At 47.9% G+C, this 21,692-nt stretch overlaps 1 protein-coding gene across 9 annotated transcripts in view; it reads left to right on the plus strand.

The window, feature by feature from the left end:
* Positions 1-21,692, plus strand: part of DYSF (dysferlin) — a 1,254,081-nt gene that overhangs the window by 1,114,049 nt on the left and 118,340 nt on the right. For all 9 annotated transcript variants that reach the window (XM_069632290.1, XM_069632293.1, XM_069632296.1 and 6 more), the window contains 2 exons: positions 15,260-15,348; positions 17,245-17,340. In XM_069632290.1, coding sequence (XP_069488391.1) covers positions 15,260-15,348; positions 17,245-17,340 — 185 coding nt within the window. The remainder of the gene's footprint in view (positions 1-15,259; positions 15,349-17,244; positions 17,341-21,692) is intronic.

Here is a 21,692-nt window from a genome sequence, read left to right on the forward strand (position 1 = left end):
ATGGCCTGCACGGCTACTAAATAGTGGGAGATTCACTGCTGGATTTGCTCTCCTCAACCTCTGCTGCTGCTGCCACAGGAGGTGGTGGTGCCATGGGAGGCAGCCCACGCAATGCCCTAGTTTGGTCCTCCATGGCAGCAAGCATGCGGGCCTGGAAGGCCTGTTTCTGGAGGGATATGGTGCGGAGATCCCCATGCAACACACGACGTGTTGCCCGGACCTCCGCCCGAGTTGCCTGCATCTCTGCTGAGAGCGTACGGGTGACGCGCTCCAGCAGCTGTTCCGTCCTGGTGACAGTGGAAGCCTCAAGGTCCACAAGAGTCTGCCTGAGGTGCCGGACCTCTCCCCTCAGGGCTTCCCTCTGTCCCTGGGCATCTATAGAAATTGATTCCCTCAGATTGTCCAGGGCCGCCTGTCTGTCCCTGTTGGACGCCAACATGTCCTCCCTGACTGATTGGCAAATGGAGTCTGTTGCCTGCTGTAGTAGCTCCATCTGCCTTTCTGGGGGGAGCATGGAAGTGGCCTGAGCAATCATTTCGGATGATGCTGCCTGTTGGTTGGCCATACCGTAAATGGATTGCTCCCATGCGGTATTGCCTGGTGGCGGACGGCCACCGCGTTGGCGAGCACCACACCTGTCTGGGGCAAGGCGAACTGCGCCTTGCTGTGTCGGCACTGCCTGAGGCTGCAGGACTGCATTTCCCCTCTGAACTGCTGGCCCAGGAACAGGATCAGATGTTGCGGAGTGTGGCCCTGCGTCCGTAACCACCACAGGCGCACCTACCAACACTGACATCCCCATAGTGGGCTCTACCCCTGGTGCAGGTGGGTCGGACAGAACAGTATCCCTTCCATGAACACATACCTGCGAATCCACATAGGCCTCATCCGAATCAACACCTGAAAAGAGTTCTGGGGAGGTGCAGCCAGGGACACCCCGGGACAGTATGGCCTGCAGCAAGAGAGGGTTCTCCCCCACCACCAAACCACGTCCCCCACTGGTGCCTGGTCATGCTTCAGATCCCTCCTGGGCCTGCACCATCTCCTCTCCCTCAACAGCATCAGGTGCGTCATCCTCTGCAAAAACAAGAAAGACAAAAAATGGAAACAGGCATTAGCACCATGGCACGTGTCTTGATATTGGGCAAATCTTCCTCGGGACCAGCCCTTGGGAGTAAAAAATACCCAATTCAGCCCAAAATACAGGTTCTATTGTGCCAAGCAGTGAACTCATGCTAGTGACAAATGACACCTTCAAAATGTTTTAGTATTTATTCTAAACAGTGAATATCAGCAACATCTTGGGATTCAAGTTAGAGAAGATTACAAAGCACAAAACGTAGAGAAATGCAAAATATAGAGAAACATAGAACTTAGAGAAACATAGAGAAACAGTCTTACGCCCCTTCAATCAGCACTGGGAAACCCTGGCCCTCATAAGCTAGCTGTAACAAGCCCCGCTCAGAGGACAGCGCTGTAGGGTGCCGACAGAGCCACAAATTCCGGACACTTGATCTTGCTCGAACCAAGTCCACAGATCGATCTCCCACCTGAGTCATGTGGGCATGCATTTTTATAATCTCGTGCTGTCAGTCCATGACGCACAGTTCCAGAACTTTCCCTGTGCAAAATATAGGCTTGCTCATGGAAAAACCCAACTCTGTGAATTTCCACTGTGCTCCTTTTCTGTGCCCCTCCCTACTTGGAGCCCATCTGCGCAAAAGCTCAGGAATGTCTTATCAGTGCCTTCTCAGAGAAAGAGGATTTGTTTACGAAGCCATGCAGGGCTACCGTTAGAAAGGCAGAATATTCTAAGAGAAGCCGAGATGAATTAACCCCATGTGAGCAAGCTCTAAAAGGCATGCACTCATAGCTTAGTGTTCATAGCGCTTAAGACTGGCTATCTAAGCGCTATATAGGTGCCATAATGTTCCAAACACTCCAATAATGTCTATTAGCTACAGAGCTGAGGCCTTCGCCCTGCCTGTTTATCTACAATGCATAATGTGACCTACCACCCCTACTAGGCCTGCATATTCCTTGTAGCTCACTACTGCATAATGGAAGTGCTACAACAGACTACTGTCAGTATTTTTGGCACATACTTTGAATAAACTATTGGCTTTCAGCGGCTAATGCTGTCATCTAAAGCCCTGATTGGCAAATTTGCAATTTTGTGTATCACTACAGCACGCTATTAGGCCAGACAAGCTACAGTACCAGTACTTGATTCACACATGTCCCACATGACTATAACCCTCCCATGCATGAACTGTCCATGAGTTGGAAGGGGAGGAAAATGTCAGACACTGATGACACCAAGATGGGAGAGCAACACATCAGCTGCATGCTGGCTAGCAGTGCCATCACACATTGGCCTGTGAGTGGCATGTCCAATACACATACATGACACATGCCATCACACAGATGGCATGTCCCATGGGCATGACATATATGTGACAATGGGGCAGAGTGATGCGCAGTAGAACCAGGTGAATTCCTACAATCAGCCTGAATGAACACAGCTTAATACGGAACAATGTGGTAGCAAGATGCCACTTCAAGGGCAACTGGCGCAATGTAGTGCAAAACGCCTACTGTGGCCAGAAGGGACACTGTAATACCCAAATCCCGGGGCGCAGAATGCATTGGATGAAGCACATGGGTGGGACAAAACACTCAGGCACACACACCCTGACCTGGCACTCAACCGAATCCCCTCCCACAAACTACATACACATGGATCACACACACATGCATGTGCACTCACCGGACAATGCCTCGTAATCTGGCAGTTCTCCCACACCTTGGATCTGCTCCTCTGTGACGTAGGTCCCAGCAACATGCTCATGTAGAGTGAGTTCTATGTCCTCTTGTGGAGACCCACCTCCAGTCACCAGAGTTGCGGCATGACTTGAGGCCAGCTTTTTCTTTGCCCTACGCTTAAGGTCGTTCCAGCGCTTGTAGCACTCAACAGCTGTGCGCCTCATAAACCCAAGGGCACTTATGCTGTCCGCGATGGACTGCCAGTGTGCCTGACGTCGAGCAGGTGTAATCCAACACCCTGAAGTGACCAACATTTCGAAGTCATGTTCGTACACATACTGCACAAGTGCATCCAGTTCGGCATCATTGAAGCTAGGCTTCCTTGGCGTGCCGGACCGTGTAGCCGTGTCGGGGTCATCAGCCTGTACTGGACGAGCACTCTTCCTCTTTCTTTTTGTGGGTGGTGGGGATCCGGAGTGCCCTACGCCGCTCTGGACACTAGAGGCAGGAGCACCGGTGGACTGTGTAGTAGTAGTGTGCGATGGCACACTGACCACATGACTATCTGCAGGCATTAGCTGAAGTGTGATTATGGCAGGGGGAACCTCAGTCTGATGTACCGGGACCAACACTGTCCTTGCTGGGGGAGTCAGAGCTGGGGTGGACGGAGCTGCAGCTGCCCCTGCAGCCTCCCCACCCCGCCTACTCGGGGCAGCAGATGACATGGCTGCCCCTGTACCACGTGGCCTGGTGACACTGGCTTGCGCCGCCACCCGTGGCCTAGACTTGGCGACTTGGAAGTCAGCCTGGGAGTCACCCTGTGCTAGGTCAGGTGCCACAACGGGCCGGTCCAACAAGGGCTGAGCAGGGATGGTGTCAGCCACGTTTCCCTCAACCATGGGGGGGTATGTGTGTCCCTGACTGGTCCTCCACACGTGGGGGGGTTGGGGGCGTCTGCAAATCCTGGCCACATCCCCTACCGCACCCACCACAGCCACCTCTTGAGGCTCGGCCACCTTTGCCACCCTTACCACTTGCTCGCCTCCCAGCCATGGCACTGATGGAGTTGTGCGTATGGGAGTTGCAGTGGACAATTGTCCTGGGCAATTGGGGGTCAAAGGGGTAGGGTACTAGATGGAATTCGTACCCAAGTGCTCTAGCAAGGCTGTATGCAACCCCTGGGGAAAGATGACGGGTCACGCAACGCACAGGCACCCCTAAAACAGAAAATGACGTGCACGCGACCCCTCGTAGACCACGTGCGTGGGAAAAGGAACCTGCACTACGCTGTGGCACCAAGGAACACAAAAATGAACGTATGCGTGTCACACGCAGCCTACAATGACCTCTGAAGGGGTACTCTACACACGGGGCTAGCACAGTTGGTAAATACGTGCGCGACTCACCGTCTGCCTGGGAAAAGAGCGTGAAAAATAGACAAACAGAGGTAACAGGGAGTACGAACTGGAAACGCTGTGAAGTAAATCGCGTGTGAACCGACAAGAAGTACAGATTTCACCCACTCGCTCTCCACGGGAAGCACGTACGAGGAAATGACGTACTACACGCACCTTTTAAACCGCACCACACGTCCAACGTCACTTCTGCGTATACACACTGAGGCACTATCCTCCAATCACGCAGGCTGACACTCGGACATGTAACATTCCCCCGGGTACAGGGACACGCCCGCGCGTGTCACGTCACAGACGCGCCTGCGCTGTCAGGGCCTTTGGTCCAATGGAATTGCGTACACAGGCCAATCGCGTGTGGAACTTCTCGTGCACCCCTGGAATACACGCACACGCTCCCCCAGGCCCGATCGCGTGTGTAAACACCCGCGAGCCCCTGAAATACACGTACCCCACTCCCCCAGGCCTGATCGCGTGTAAAAACACCCGCGAGCCCCTGGAATACACGTACCCCGCTCCCCCAGGCCCGATCGCGTGTGATAACACCCGCAAGCCCCTGAAATACAAGCTCCCAGGCTAATCGCCTGTGAGAAGCTTCTCGCGCACCCCTGAAATACACGCGCCCAGGCCAATCGCGTGTGGAACTTCACGCGCACCCCTGAAATTCACGCACACGCTCCCCCAGACCCGATCGCGTGTGAAAACACCCGCGAGCCCCTGAAATACACGCGGCCAGGCCAATCGCGTGTGAGAAGCTTCTCGCGCACCCCTGAAATACACGCGCCCAGGCCAATCGCGTGTGGAACTTCACGCGCACCCCTGAAATTCACGCACACGCTCCCCCAGGCCTGATCGCGTGTGAAAACACCCGCGAGCCCCTGAAATACACGCGCCCAGGCCAATCGCGTGTGAGAAGCTTCTCGCGCACCCCTGAAATACACGCGCCCAGGCCAATAGCGTGTGGAACTTCACGCGCACCCCTGAAATTCACGCACACGCTCCCCCAGGCCCGATCGCGTGTGAAAACACCCGCGAGCCCCTGAAATACACGCGCCCAGGCCAATCGCGTGTGAGAAGCTTCTTGCGCACCCCTGAAATACACGCGCCCAGGCCAATCGCGTGTGGAACTTCACGCGCACCCCTGAAATACACGCACACGCTCCCCCAGGCCGGATCGCGTGTGGGCCTTCTCGCGCGTGTAGGACTTTGGCGCACATTTTTTTCCTGCGCAGGGATGCTACCGCCTGCTTTCGTGTGGCGGACATGTATGGGCCTGTGCGCGTCTTTGGCCGTGCGCTGTTTTTCCCTATTCGATTCCATGAATACGTGTTGTAGGCGAGCGAGTGGGCGTTCTGCGAACTTGCCTCCTGTACTTCCCCCATGACGCCCACATTTTGATGAGTTGTTCCCCATTCTGCGTGTGACGCCCCGTGTTACGCCTACTTTTGTTATGTGCGCCGCGCTATGTGCGAATTCGCTGTGGCCTTATCGTACGGCGTTCGTTGACCTGTGCGCCAGCGTGTGCCAGCGTGCGCCGCGCACTTTCTCAGCGCACATCCCACATTTCGCGCGTGCACGGACTTCCATGAATTGATGTGCGATGTTTTCTGTGCGATAATCGCACTTGCACTGCGATTTTCGCTGTTTCTCTGCGAATCGCACGTTTTCGCATGCGTGCGCCGTTTTTTCGGCGCACGTTGATTCCATGAATCGGCTTGTAAGTGGGGTCTATCAATGCCTCAAATTATGTTATTTTTAATAATAAACCTGAAATGCAAAGAGAATGTCATGGCTGGCGAGCAGTGAATTTACAGAGACCCCTGATGTTTAACATCCGTCCCACCCCACAGCAGCTGGCCCACATGTAAAATGCTTGTGAGGTAAGACAAGGTCTCTGGTGTAAGGTGGGGAGGGGAGCTAAAGATGGGATTAACAACGTCCACGGCAGCCAGGGTAATTGGTAACCAAGTCGTGCGGATAGAGACAGAAATACAGTCAAGAGATTGGTGGAGTCAGGACAACCAGTCCCAAAATGGTACCAGTGAACTTCCAGAGTTGGGTGAACCATAAAATGAAGTCATCATCTGCTGGGGAAGGCTCTGCAGAAAACACATGTGTGCATTTTGAAGCAATTGACAAGTGTGGACTACTGTTCTTGACTGATCGCTTCACAAAATAAACACGTTCACACAGAGTGTTTATATCAAGCAAATCACAAGAGCTGAGTAAAGCACAAAATACATTCACTATCTTCTAGATAACTCTTTGCAAAAAGAAAATGGTGTGTACGGGCTCAAATGTGTGCTTTAAAATACTGTGTTTGCCTGATTGCTTTCTCAAATAAACTTTGGATAAAAGTACATTCGTTGACCAAAAGATTTCTGGACCCAGGAAAATCTATGTTTTTTCATTAATGATATTGCCCTTACACAATACAAGTCTCAATCCAGTATTGGCTGTTAGGATCAAACTGGAGACATATTTGAAAGATGACTAATGAAGGCAATCTCGGGATTCAACTGCTCTCAATCAGTCAAGGTGTCCCAGGTTTTTCAGTTCCTGGTATCTAGAAACCAGTGCTGTAAATGGACTCTCTTGGAACCCCACGCCACATTTCATGAGTGGGGATTGTCGGAGTGATGGGGTCCAGGCTGAGGGGCAGCTCCAGCCCACATGATAGTGCCTGATCTCTTCAAGGAACTGCAATGAATGCAGCTGGGAGGAACAGCTGCAGGATGGACTGAGTGCTGGAAATTTGCATACAAGCAAAGAACATTTTGGGAACATAAGACTGACCACAGAATTGTATATGATAAATATGTCTATGATAGTTTTTCTTGCATGACCCCCTTTTGAATAAATGAGGCAAATGATCTCTGCTAATTTCATTTATCACAACATTCACCCTAACAGTACCATGCTAGTAAACCACAAGACATATATACTCATTTGCATAATACCTGTCTGTCGATAAAAGTCTTGCTATTTCTGGACTTTTTCTGCTCATTATTTAAACATCCTTCAGCCCTTCTTTGCTGCCTATGGGCAGCACAAGAGCACTTGGATAGCCTGCAGGGTTTGGCTCTCAGGTATATGTAGGACAGCGCTTCAGCCAAGAAAACCTTCAAGCATGAACCCAGTCAATGGTGGCTGGATGAAATACGCTTGCGTGGGTTCAATCCTGACCTCATGAAATCATGCGGTTCCATGCACTCCCCTCACCCCTGAGGATCTTCCTGGCCCCTTCCATCACTTATAATAACCATTAAAAAAAGGATTCTTTCCATGCTGTCATCCTAAAGCAGATCAAGTGGGTATCCCTCAACCCTTCCTCGAAATAGTAAAGGCCTCACTCATTCATGCCTCAAAAAAAACACCTTAGACCCAGACAATCTTGCAAATTTCCAATTGATCACTTTCTCACCATTCAACAGAGAAATCATTGAGAAGGAAGTTCACATCCAACTGTCGAATTGGGTTCATCAACACGGCCTGCTACGCAATGACCAATATGGGTTTAGGCCAAAATATATCACGGAAACCGTCACCATCCAGTTCATAGAAGTAGCTCACACAATAATGGACGTAGGCGAATCATGCCTCTTGGTCCCCCGCAATCTCTCTACCGTGTTTTAACCACCTCACATTGACCAACCTATTCATGAACAACATCTTACCTCTCTGACAGGCACCAAGTCATTCAGATGGGCACATCAGGTCAGACCTTCACCCTGTTCCTTGTGGAGTTCCCACAATGCTCAATACTCTGTTGATTTTTAATCGATACATGGGGCAAATGCGATCACTTTCAATGACCCCTACATCTCACTCCACCAATACCTGGATGATACCCAATTTTATCTAAGAGTCAGTGGTATCAGGACTTCTCATGCCTCTGGAATTGCCCCGCCTCCATCCAAGCCTGCATGCAAAGCACATACATGAATCTCAGTCACACAAAGATGGAGTTCATCTTTCTCCGTCACCAATCCAAGCAGAATCCATTCAAGGGTTGCTCAATGACATGCACCATGATGGCTTCACAAGTCACCTGGCCCGACTGCCCAATCACTTGGCTTCATTAAGGGTAGCACTCTCTCCTTCTTTGTTTGTTTGTTTGTTTTATTTGCTTATATAGCGCTTGACCCTGAGCTAGCTAGGCGCTTTAGGCTTGTGGAGAAGTTATATACAGTTACAGAAATACACTCAGTTATTCACAACGGTAAACAATAGATAGGGTGAGAGGAATAGGAAATAAAATAAAATTTACATAAATTTACAAAAATTGTACAGGTATTTATACATTAGGTCTGGGGTTAGGCAGTTGCGAACCTTGCTGGCTCATGTGTGTTAGTATAGTTGTGGTAGGTTGTGGTGGAGAGCCAAACTTTGATTTTGAAATGGAGGGTAAGGAAGGAGTGTTCATCCCTGGGGGCAGGGAGTTCCATGTTTTAGCCGCTAGGACTGGCAAACTGGTACCACCTGATTTTTGGAGTCTGTATTTCGGGATGTTAAGGCAGTGAGCGTAGATGGCTCTAGTGGGTCTAGAGGATGTCGTAGAGCAGAATTTATCAACCAGGTATTTAAGGGCTGTGCTGTTGAGGCACTTGTGGGTGATCATGAGGGTTTTGAAGGTAACTCTGTCTTTTACTGGGAGCCAATTGGCCAGCTGTCTTGCCTGGGATATGTGGTCAGTGCGTGGGATGTTGAGGGCTGCTCTAAGAGCAGTATTTTGTACAATTTGGAGGTTGTAGATGTTTTGCTTATTGGTACCTAAGTATAGTGAGTTGCAGTAGTCAAGTTTAGAAAGTATCAAAGCTCTAGCTACAATAATAGAGCTTTGTGAAGATAGGAAGGGTGTGCAGGCTGTTATTAGCTTAGTGGTGTAGGCCGATGCAGAGGCCATGGCATTAGCTTGTTGTGAAAGTGTCAGGGTGGAGTCAAGGTAGACACCTAGTGTTGGCTTTATTGGAGACCTTGATAAAGTTTCCATCGATATTGAATGGATTGTATTGGGGGCTGAGTTTATTGAGGCGGTGTTTGGTTCCTATGGTAGAAGCTCTGTTTTTTCATCATTTAGACAAAGCCCATGTTTTGCCATCCAGTCTTGGATCATACTATAGATTTCGTTCAGGTATGAAGAATCCTTTTCATAAGAGCCATTGAGTGTGATGATGTGTATCGTCAGCGCAGTTGGTGTATAAGACATTCATGTCATCCAAGAGGTTGAATAACATCTCTGTGAAGATGTTATAAAGGGTGGGGGAGACGCGGGAGCCTTGGGGGACTCCACATGTTATAGGGGATGGGTCGGCTGAGGCAGTATCTGAAAAAACCCAATTCGATCTTTCAGAGACGAAGGATTCGATCCATTTGGCTGAATTGGGTGAGAAGGAGGCTGAGGTGGTTAGGTGTGATGTTAAGATGTTGTGGTCAACTAGGTTGAAGGCTGCAGAGAGATCAAGGTGTAGGAGGAGGGATGGTTGGCCTTTGTCTTTGGCCTCATCCATTTGGATTTTCAGCTCTAGAAGGGCTGTCTCAGTACCTGTCTAGGTCTGATGCCAGATTGGCAGAGGCCTAGAAGGTTGTGTGTTTCAACGTGGTTCTGAATTTGGATGTAAGCTGCTTTATCAAGGGATTTTAGTGGGAAAGGGACAGTGGTGATGGGGTGGTAGATGGTAGGGATGCTTGGGTCTAGAGTAGGTTTCTTGATAAGCGTTTCGACCCAGGCGTCTTTGAGATTCTTGGGTACTGAACAGGAGGCAAATGAAGTGTTAATAAGAGAGATGATGAAGGGGGCGAAGTCTTTGGCTCCTTCTTTGATGATGGACGCTGGACAGGTGTCACCTTGGCATTTAGACGGTTTGAGGCTGGCAATAATTGCTTCAACCTGTGTGGTAGTAACCGGGGCAAATTCAAAGAGATCAAGGTTGTTGGAGTGGGGTTGGTGGGTTTGGTTCAAGTTATTAGTACCTGTGGTGGCTAAGAGAAGTCTGTTGGTTTCTATTTTAGTTTGGAGTAGGGCTATTTTGTCTAGAAGTGCCTTTTGTATCTTGGCACACCATGTGGCATCTTTGACACAGGAAGATTGGGGAGGGATGGGTGTTTCCAGTTCCCTGAGAATGGTGAAGAGTTCTTTCACATTGGACTTTGCATTTTGTATTCTGCTGTTGAAAGTGCTACTTTTGGTTTTGATAATGGCTTTTTTGTAAGTGGCGGCAGCTGTCTTGGAGATGTCTATTTTGGAGTGATGTTTTTTTTTGCCAGATGGCTTCATCTGATCTTTTAGATTTCCTCAATGCTTTTAGTTCTGGGGTGAACCATTTCTTGAGGTGCTTAGGTTGTTTGGCTCTTCGGTCTTTGATAGGGGCGATTTGCTCTAGTGCTAGCAGTAGGTTTTTGTTGAACATGTGAACTAGCGCTTCAGGATCTAGTTCCATGTCATGAGAGGGGTTGATGATGGGTTGAATGAGGGGGCAAATGGTCTCCAGGATGATGGCTTTATTATCCCTAGTCGCTGCTGGGGGAGCTTGGGCAGATACCGGAGGGGTGTGTGTGGAGGCATCTAATTCGAAATGGATGATGTGGTGGCCAGACCAGACACAAGGGTTATTAGAGAGTATGTTCAAGTTGAAGCTAAGGTTGGCGATCCAGTCAAGGGTTTTGCCATTGCAGTGGGTGGGTCCTGAAGTATGTTGTTTGAATCCTAGTTCCACAAGGGTTTGCTCCACACTTAGAGCGTGAGAGTCCAGGAGGTCGTTGCATCCTAGGTTTAAGTCCCCTGATAGTAGGATTTTAGAGGTTGGTTTAGTGTAGTGGGAGAGTAAGTTAGATATGTCTTCTTCGAAATGTTGAGGTAGGGCCTGGAGGTCTATAGATCAAGTGAATTAGAAGAGTGCTTTGGGTGGATAGTGGCAATTTTACGGATATAGGTTCTCCGGATGGGAACGATAGTGTGGTGAATTCTCTTAGGCACAGATGGGTTTTGGAAATGAAAGCAATTTCTCCCCCTTTACTGGACATTCTGTCAACTTTGGTGACAACATATCAACAAAAACACCGAAACCACCTGTTACTGGTTAACCCTCTTCTGGAAGGCAAAACCCTTCCTTACACCCAAAGACTTCAAAAATGCAGTTTTGACTCTGGTGATTCCCCATCAGTGGGGGTAAGGGCTTCCCCGTATCACTGTTGTTTCAGCAAAACATCTGGCCCCACTTAGTAGTGCCCAACACCCTGCAGCATGACTCATGACATGACTCATAAGGTAGCTGAATTGGCTTCCCATCCCAGCCAGTACACTCTTTAAGACCAACTGCGTTAACTATTATATAACCACTGCTCGAACACAGGCCGACCTAGCTCCCAAATCGTGTAACTCAAGTGCATTGCTCTCCTCCGAGTCACTCAAAATGAAAATCGCATGCAAGGACAAAACTGGAAGCAGGCCCCCCTATTGCTACGCCCTTGCCTATTGGTGGCAATCTGGACAGCACCAAAACTCTTGCACTCGAGTAAGGTACTCAAACCTTACTCTTAAGACAATATCTAGGTGTCACCAAGGCTCCTTGTATCTCCTCATTGCACCCCACTTCCAGGGCCAGATCATCCTATGCCACATGTTGCCACCCCTCCTTACCTTACATGTTACCGCCAATGACATTTAACATTGCAATGTTGCTTTCTAGCTAGGATGCAGCTATATAAAACCCTAATCAAAAGTACATCTACATATACATACACGCTGTATCGCATCCATGACACTGTGACGGAGGAGGTCAAGCAGAATATACATATACAACTCTCTAAGGATGTCTAAACATTGGTTAGTGGGCATGTACACAATTCCGCTAATCCCAAACCTAGCAAGGCTCCTCTCATATGGGATAGGAAACCTTGGGCCTCATTACAACTCTGGCGATAGCCGTGCCGGTAAAACTGGCACGGCTGCCGCCGGAGTTGCATTTTTCCCGGCACCCGCGAATTGGGCAAGTACCGGGTCATGCCGAGTACGGCGGACCTGGTAATTGCCCATTTGCGGGTGCCGGCAACAAGGGCCTCCTCATCCCATTCGGCCCCATAGGTCTGAATGGGGATGGAGACGTCGGATGTGCCGGCGCATTCAGAGTGCCGCCGGTGCATCCGACGTGCTGTGCTCACGGGTGCCGGTCGGCACGGCAGGTCAGACCTGGCAGGCAGGCACCCGCAACCACAACACATAGTATGGCGGTCCGGGAATTGCAGTACCGGCATGCTTACCGGTACCGTAGTTCCCAGACTGCCAGGTGGACCCCATAGTTGTGAATGATGTAGATATTTTACCCTCATATCAAAATCCTGAGGCTCTCTGATTGAGCATATGCATGGTTCATGGGGGCAAACACTTGCAAGTTAGGGCGAGGGTTGTGAAAAATGAAATAAGTACCAAGCCCAGTGTGCATTGTGAACTTAATGATTCAAACCCACAACCTTTTTATCACAGACATATTTGTCATTTATCGCAACCTGTCATTCTTCTGTTACCAAAAGGGTCTTTCATTTCATGCAAAGCCACGTGGAATCCTCTTTGTCGCTGTTGGTCTCCTTCCTCTACAAGTACACAATTATGCATTTAGAAAGAGTCCAGCAGGTGTGTACCAGACTGACCATCTTTGAATGATTATCTTTAGTCTGAAAAATGTGCAGATAGTTATTTTATAATGTGCTTAGCTCAGCAAGACAAGTGTATTATTCTTATTATTGCTGCAATATGTACTGAAAGTGATCATTAGAAATTAGCATTGCCCAACTGTTCAAACCTTTTCTAAATGTTGTTATAAAGAGTCTGTTTACAATGTTAGAACAATTACATCATTTGCTCTTTTAATATTTTCTTTTGCCAAGAATGGACACCTTTTTGTCTCACAAAATGTTCTTGCAGTGAGTTTAAAAGCAAAGACCTATTTCTATAATTAACAGAAACTAGAAACGGACACATTTGTATATACTGCATCGTGGTTTCTCTGTCAGAACCCCAGAACTGGCTGCAACGTAATCTGAATCCACCAACTCTCCCAGGAAGGCCTATGCACCCTGGATGCGATGGAACCAACCCGGAAGGACACACACAATTACAATGGGCCTCATTACGAGGTGGGTGGTAAGGGATTACTGGCACCGGTAAGGGCAACGGTGCCGGTAATTCCTTACCGCCCTACTACGAGTTCCCTTTGCGGGTCCTCCCTTAACGCCTGGTTTTTCCAGGCGTTAAGGACGGGACCCGCAAAGGGACTTCAGAGCTAATAACGGTACCGCAATATGCAGTACCGTTATTAGCGCCTTCCCCATTCCCATTGAGCACTATGGGGGCTCAAATGGGAATGGGGAAGGGCCCTGGTGAATGGGGAATTACCGGTCCCACCAACCTTGGAATGGACCGGTAATTGCTCCATTCACCAGGGCGGAGTTGAAACGAGTTTGGAGGCAGCCATGGCGCTAATAGCGCCATGGTGTCCTCCAACCTCGTAATGAGGCCCAATGTGTCCAGATACCCGGCCGGCCTACACCTCAGGGCATGCCTCTGTCACAGTTGCTCTGTCACTGCAAAAATAGCACCCCCACCTAAAAGGTATTTGTGCTTTTTCGTTGGTCGTGCTGCTGTCAGCAATGGCTAAGTTGGGTCAAACAAATGGATACCTTACAATGCGACTCTCACCCACAGTGACACTGACGTAGAGTGAGACAGGGAGAGGAGAGAGAGAGAAAAGGAGTGAGAGAGAGACAGGGAGAGATACAGAGAGAGGAGCAAGAGAGAGAGGGAGTGTGTCCAGGAGAGATCGAGAGAGAGGGAGAGAGAGAGAGAGAGAGAGAGAGGGGGAAAGAGAGAGAGAGAGAGAGAGAGAGAGACAAAGAGAGGGACAAGGAGAGAGAGGGAGAGAGCCAATTATGCTCAAAAGTATAATTTGGTGATGGGATCCACTATGTTTACACTTTAACAAAGGTGGGTCCCCGCCACCACTTTCTGATCATTTTCACTGCAGGGTACAAATGTAAAGGGCAAAAGGTGGTCTACACATTTGTATGACATCTTTTGCCCTTTACATCTGCACTCAGCAGTGCAAAGTGAGTATATGCCAGCTAGCGTTTACTTTTGATTGTGAGCGCTGCTTAACGTTCTTGCATGGCAAGCAGCGCACACAATTACAATTAAATGCTGTCCGACATGATTGTATGCTGGACAGCATTTAATCTCAATTGGGAACAATGCTTACCATGTGTGCATGGCAATCAGTGTTCCCAATTGAAATTTAACCCTGCCCGACATGCAAGCATGTCGCCAGGGTTTAATTGTAATTGTACATGCTGCCTGCAACAAGAGCATGGCAGACAGCATTTACAATGGAGCCCTATGGGATATGTTTTCTTTAAGCTAATGAAAATGAAAATCCATGCCAGAGAAAATGCTGGAGCATTTGTATGGCAGAGAGGGCGGGAGGTGGTGGAAATGCAAGTTGCGTTCCCCGTTTGCTCTCGGACATTCAAATGAATGAAAATTGGGGGTAATGTTAATGCAAGGGGTCAAAGCCTTACACAAGGCTTTCACACCTACCATGAACGTTACAGCCCATAGTACTTGAGCCCCGGAGAATACTAAAGCATCCTATGACATGCCGGGTACATTTAGAATCTGCATGTCGCACCTGTTGGCTGTTTAAAGGTTTTAGGATCCAGTCTACACCCCGAGCTATTTTTAAAAGCTGAGAAATGTGTGGGCAGCAGACAGTAACTATCAGAAAGAACCTTACCGAAGGTAAGTCATTGAAGTAACTGGCTATTTATCCGAGTTCCTAACTGGCGTGAGGCTGAACTTGCCATCTTCTTGTAGACATAACGATTATAATGATAATTTTAGGAAATTTCTACCTATTTAAGTGGCGGCACTTTCAGCCTTGTTGAGAGGCTGGCTTAATGTTTTGGTTGTTTCCTGGTTACACATTTTCTTCAGTGATTTGATTTGACCCCCTATTGACCCCCTACCTACCTGTCCCTGTATCAGAGACCTCAGATGATGACAGCCTTCTTCACTGTGTTGCTTTCCGCAGGGAAAAGTCCAGCTGTGGATTGACTTGTTTCCTAAATCATTAGGACCACCTGGGCCACCGTTCAACATCACACCCCGAAAAGCCAAGAGGTAAGTTTTGCATTTCCAGGAGAGTTCTTGTCTGCAATGAATCCTAGGTACATTCTGAATGGTGTATTTTGCCACCTTTGAAATAATGGATGAAACACTTAAGTTTGAAGCCGGCCCCATCTGCCCATTTTGCCACATTTTAAATGTAGACATTAAAAGCCCGGGTTGGGGGTAACAATAGCTCGGATCTCTGCCTCATACCCAGAAAGACCTGGCTCTGTGTTTTTTTCAGTGCTTAAAGCATGGAACAACGTCAACTTCCATTGAAGCAAACCTCAGGCTTCCGCAGCTTCTCCTCTGTGGTATTGGAAAGAAAACAGGATTTATCATTCCATCAAATGCATTCAACCTGATCACCACATGTGTTATCCTAGAAGAGGGACACACAGATTATTCATGTAGTGCAGAATGGATTCCCATGTTTATTTTCCTTAAAGGCTTGCAATATCTGGCATGCCCCTAAAATTCTCCCGATTCTTTGTGCCAACTGGACTGTGAGGCATACCCATGAATTCCTTAATAGAGTTGATTTCTTTAATGAGTTATGTTGAGTATATAATTTACACCATCATGATGCCTTGGAGTTAATTGTGGGTCCCATTCCACTAAACAAAGTGACTTTGAAACTTTAAGGTATTTAGGACCTGTGGATCACCCTTTCTATTATTATTTTGACTACTAGATGGTGCTGAAGTGCCACCAATAAGCTGAAGATATTGTATTGACGTACAGCTAGGAAAGTGATGGGACACGCGGCTTGTAGGTTTTGTTTGGTTATTTACCTACCCATTGATGGTGCATGGCCATGCAAATCCCTATGGCCCACTACTGGCCCCTCAGCACCCATATAACATCCTCTTAGAATCTCTTTGGGCTAACTTTATCAAGCAGTAAGATAAAACTTCTTTCTCTAAGTGGCTGTCAACGCTATTTTGAAGCACTCTTTAGAGAATCAATGGCTTAATTTCAGTTGTAAACACATTGCTGGTTTAACAACTATAGGGCCACATTACAGGTTTGGTGGTATTTAGGCAGTACATCCACTGAAATCCCACCAAACGGATTTACCATTGCCGCCATTACTGCCGGATTACAAGTGGTGGTAGGTGGTGTTAGTCCCCATTTATTAGAGTCTATAGGACTCTATAGGGATTTCAGCAGAATTTCCGCTGGTGGCAATTCTGCCGATTTCGCTGTTTCTGGGCAGTAATGTGGAGGAATTACAGCATTCTGCTGGAGGTTTTTCTTCCACCATATCGCCAAACCCATTGTTCGGCGCTGCGGTAATGCAGTGGTAACTCCATTACCACCGTTTTTGGCCACACCAGGAAATTCATAATGAGGCCCTATGCCTTAACCAAGTTTGCCCTCAGCCACTTCATTTATGAACCGTGCGCTTGTCCTTGCACTGAAGTCCTGTGAAAAACCAAGCATCGGGAAAGCACACAGTTATGGCCTGTCTATACGTATCAGATCGGCATGTGCCAAGCTACGCTCATATATGCCAAAGTACTTGAATCATTTTTCAACTGTTACCATCCTATGGCCAGTGCAATGCACATGCCTATTCAATGTCTACACTGTTGGCTTTGCCAATGCTTGTTTTGTGAAGGGCTTCCTCTCTATTCAGTACCCTCAGACCTTTTCTCACAGCATTAAGCCTAGGAGTGGTTTCCATCAAAGCATATTACATAGAGAACCTTTTTTGCAAGGCTGATTTTAAGCTTTTGCAAGAATGCACTGGTGCCTGGCCAAATTGCTTTGTGCTCACTCTGGCACCCCCATCAATTTAAACTGAAAATGTGGTGACGTCTGACCGAATCAAATGTGTTAATACCTGGTGTCTAATGATGCGCGTGTTCAAGTAACGCGTTAATGCCTCCTCTTCTCTTCCAGGTTCTACTTACGTTGCATTGTCTGGAACGCCAAGGATGTGATTTTAGATGAAGTCAGCGTCACCGGAGAGAAGATGAGTGATATCTACGTGAAAGGGTAAGAGACTCTGATCGGCCTTGATCTGGAAACTTTGGCCCTACATATGCTTCTGTCTCTAGCTCCCATCAGACCTAGGCAACATATTCGATGGTAAGGAATAATGGGAGTCGTAGTCCAAAACATCTGGAGAGCCACAGGTCGCAGACGCCAAGGGACCTTTGAAAATTAGAGAGTTGGACACTCTAATGTCTTCCTATCTCTTTGGTTTCATATGCGTATTTTGCCCTGCTTGCTTTGGGAGAACCTCAACATTTCCACTCCAAGTTTTGAGGACCTATTCTCTGTTACTAGTTTGAGAGCGATCTTTGCTCAAATTTTGCAAAGTATAAAATAGCGAGGGCCTTAATGAAGCTCCTGGGCATTACCAGAACTGGAATGCCCCACGCACATCTAATATTGCCATTGGTACCCCAGCCTGATGTACCCGGGAAAAAATATGGTGCAAATTGCGAAACACACTTTAAAAAAAATAGTTGGCCTCCATGGATCGAGAGGAAGGGATTATGCATAGTGCCTTCTCCCTTTCCATGGTGGCCTTGCTGACGTCAGTAGAGCACCTGGATCTCTACGGTTCCCTGCGCAGCCAACGGAAAAGGAGTAAGAAGGAAAGTGTGGAGACGGTGGGGGTTGCCTTATTGGATTACAAGGGGGGGTGGGAATAGGACATGGGAGCACACGGAGGGGGTTGGGATAGGACGTGGGAGCACATGAAAGCGGGGCAGCGCACTTACCTCTAAAGCCCAGTGAGTGAAGATGGCAGCCACCCGCTCTGAGGAGGCTAGGAGCGGGGTTTTACTGTGTGGTGAAGCCCCCACTCCGAGCCTCCTCATTGGCTGGAAGGCTGCCACACGCCCCTCGCCGGGTACTAATTATGATTTTATGGTGGCCCACAGACTATTTTTTCATGTTTTGATTTATAAAGACCAAAACAATTATGTAAGTGCCGCTGATTTTTAAATTCCAGTGTGTTAGCATAGCAAGCACAGCCATATTTAGAGGGCACCCTTGGGCATGAAGGTACGATCCGATCCGCCCCTCACATTTGATGTGGACCCAATGGGGAATGGGGAGTAATGTTTAGCGCCCAACCGGCGATCCGGTGGTAAAACGGCTGGACGGATGGGCGCTAATGCAAATAAAGTTGGGCGGTATCCCACTCGTGATGAGGCTCATTGCATACTAAGGGAAGGGATGTGTCACTAATGCGAATGCGACTAACGCATTGTATGAAGAATGGTGAGCTTGAGACCACGGTTTATGGTCTTTGCATCAAAAATGATCCATCGAAGAAAATCCAATAAAAGTCAATGTATCAAAATGCTATCTTTTGAATTAAAGGTACATATCCATCGAAACATGTCCATTGAAAATAGGAATGGATACGTTTCGATGGATATGTACTTTTAAATGTTAAAGATAGCATTTCGATGCATTTATTTTGCACGTTATAACATTACATGGAGCTGCCCAGACCTGAAATCTTTTAAGTATGTCTGCACTGGCCAGATTCATGTAACGTTTTAGTGCTTATTGTTTATTGGGGGGGAACCTCCCTCAAACTCCCCAACCCCGAAGGGCACCCCACTAACCCTAACCCTAACCCAACCCTAACCCTAAATGTAACCCTTAATCTACCCCTTAATCTAACCTTAAAACTTAATCTAACCCTAACTCTTAATCTAACCCTAGCCCTAAACCTAACCCTAAAACTAATCCTAGCCCTAACCCCAACCCTAACCCAACCCTAACCCTAAATCTAACCCTAACTCTAACCCTAATTATCCATCGAAAATTAATTCAATGAATATGCTTTTCGATGGCAGCAGACGAAATCTGGAATGGACAAATTCAATTAAGCAATTTAGGAGTGCCCCAATAGAAAACAGAGGAGGCTCACCGTATGGCGATGTTAGAAATCAGCGACCCCCAAGGAGATATCACGACAACTCAAAACCAATTTGCTCTCAACTACACGAATCTACAGGAACTCTGCAATCAGCAGAAATCAGGAAAAAAAACATCGGTTCTGACCAGAGCCGTATGGATGGAAACCTAAAGAAGTGCCCATGGTCATGGATTCGGGACGCAATAACTTCTAGTACTAAGAGATAGCAATCACCTGGTGGTGATGTTCCAACTTTGCAGTCACCCCAACTTGACCACGATGATCCTCCAAAGACTATGCTAAACATAGCATCATGGAGGAACAGCCTCCCTGCCACTCTAAACTTTTGGAGAACCATCTCCGGTTCCGGAAGCACATAAAGACCTTCCTCTTTGCTTCTGCCTTTGCCCCCCCTCTCCCCTGCTGATTCTACTCTCCCTCGGCACCATGCACCTGGCCACCCTCTTTCCTCCGGTCCCAGGTACCTGCTCCTCTTGCCACCCGCACGCACTGCCTCTGGGCCACCCCTTGCACTGGGGTCTGTATCTGTACCCATACAGTCCCTACCCCTTTTTTTGTTCTTCCTGCATTTATCAGACCTATCCAGACTGCTGCCTTAAACCCAGCACTGCCACTTGCTGGCTGCACACCCTCTCTTTGTTGCCTTTTTATTTATTAATTTATTTATTATTATTTATGTTTTTTTTCCTCCTTGCTCCGCACTCTCCTTTTGTTCCCCCTTCCATGTACTTCTCCCTCTCCCCCTCTACCATGCACTTGCGCGTTCTCAATGTCACTGGGCCTAGTAAGATCGTTGTTTTTGTTTCTCCTCTTTTCTCCTTCCCTTGCCTTGTCGAGCTCTGAAACACTTGTGTATGAACGCAATAGAAATAAAATATCAATATCAATATTGATGGAACACCAGAGGCCATGTCCATTTAACTAAACCTGACTGCCACGACCGTGGAGAATACGATGTTCTGTGTCTATAGGAGACTTGACTCATGGAAAAACCAGCCCTTGACGGTTTCACAATTGAAATCTCACCGGCGTCCAATGGGCTGCTAGATTGCCCATCATCAGGTTTGCTGATAGCCATCCGTACGGGATCAGGAATAACTCTTACTAAGAAAATAGAGAGCTACGAGCTGCTGGCTGTCCTTTCTACTTGGACCCATTTAGCTCTGGCGGCAAACTCGTGGTCTGTTGACCCTTTCGCTATCGTCAATGTCTACTGGAATCCTCAAAGAACCTCGATAGTGAACTTTTGTGATACAGTAGCAAACATCATTGACGAAATCTTCATAAAGTATGACACATCTAACATTCTAATCTGTGGAAATTTGAACGCCAAATGTATCGCCCCCAACGTGCCCTCGACTAAATCACCCCTTTCCGGCTGAACTGAAGCCAGGTGTCTGGCATGGATGAAATTAATGAAATCTAGGAATTTCTTCAATGTGGCAACTATAAAAAACGATCAACCAAAACGCTATGGTCCACAATCCTAAAAGATCTGGGCAACTGAAGTAAACTCAAGTTGTCATGGGCTGGAAAACTGAAGGCGATTAAAATGAAGGTCCTCCCGCGACTCCTTTTTCTTTTTCAGTCATTGCCAATCGTCCTCCCGCGCATGTTCTTAAAAGAGATCAAGAATGCACTGTTATCATTTTTATGGGACAAAGGCAGAACCCGCATTGCATACAAAACCCTGATCCTAGCAAAAGATGAGGGGGGCCTCGCCTTTCTAGACTTTTCCTTCTATTGTGCGGCAGCGGTGCTTCGTGTTTTGGTGGACCACATGAGGGAGTCGAAGAGAAAGCAGTGGGTAGCCTTGGAAAATGGCATGTTCACTCCTGTAACTTTGGACGAATGGCTTTGGGCACCTGTAAGGACCATACCATGTAGGGCGAGGGAACATCCTGTCTCGTCAGCCATCTGGCCTCTTTGGAACAAAAAAAATCCTGGTATGAGGGGAGTGACGACCTGGCTATCGCCGCTTAGCTGCATTTGGGCTCTCCCAATTAGAGACGCCATAATAGACCCCCTTCGTACAAATGTGGAGGGAGGGTTCCTGTCTGACCAACGAAGAACTAGAGGAAACGCAGGCCTTAACCATCAGGCCCCTTCCATACCTTCAGCTAAAAGGTGTCCTCACAGACCGCAAATGGAAAGACCAGATACAGCGCCACCCCTTGACTGCATTTGAAAACATATCGAATAAACACACAGGTTCCAAGGTGTCATATCAAGCATGTATAAAGCACTCCTAGGGAGAAGACACCTTCCCGAGCCCAATACCAAAGCAATATGGGACAAGGAACTGGGGTGGGAGGACAACCAGGAGGGGTGGGACGCTATCCACAAATTGGTGTGGAAATCCTCAATAGCGATGCAATACAAGATGCATAACTGCAGGATATTAGTACAATGGCATCTTACTCCCCAACGTATGGCAAAAATG

The sequence above is a fragment of the Ambystoma mexicanum genome, chromosome 6q, assembly GCF_040938575.1.
Source record: "Ambystoma mexicanum isolate Mex_15411 chromosome 6q, UKY_AmexF1_1, whole genome shotgun sequence".
Classification (NCBI taxonomy): Eukaryota; Metazoa; Chordata; class Amphibia; order Caudata; family Ambystomatidae; genus Ambystoma; species Ambystoma mexicanum.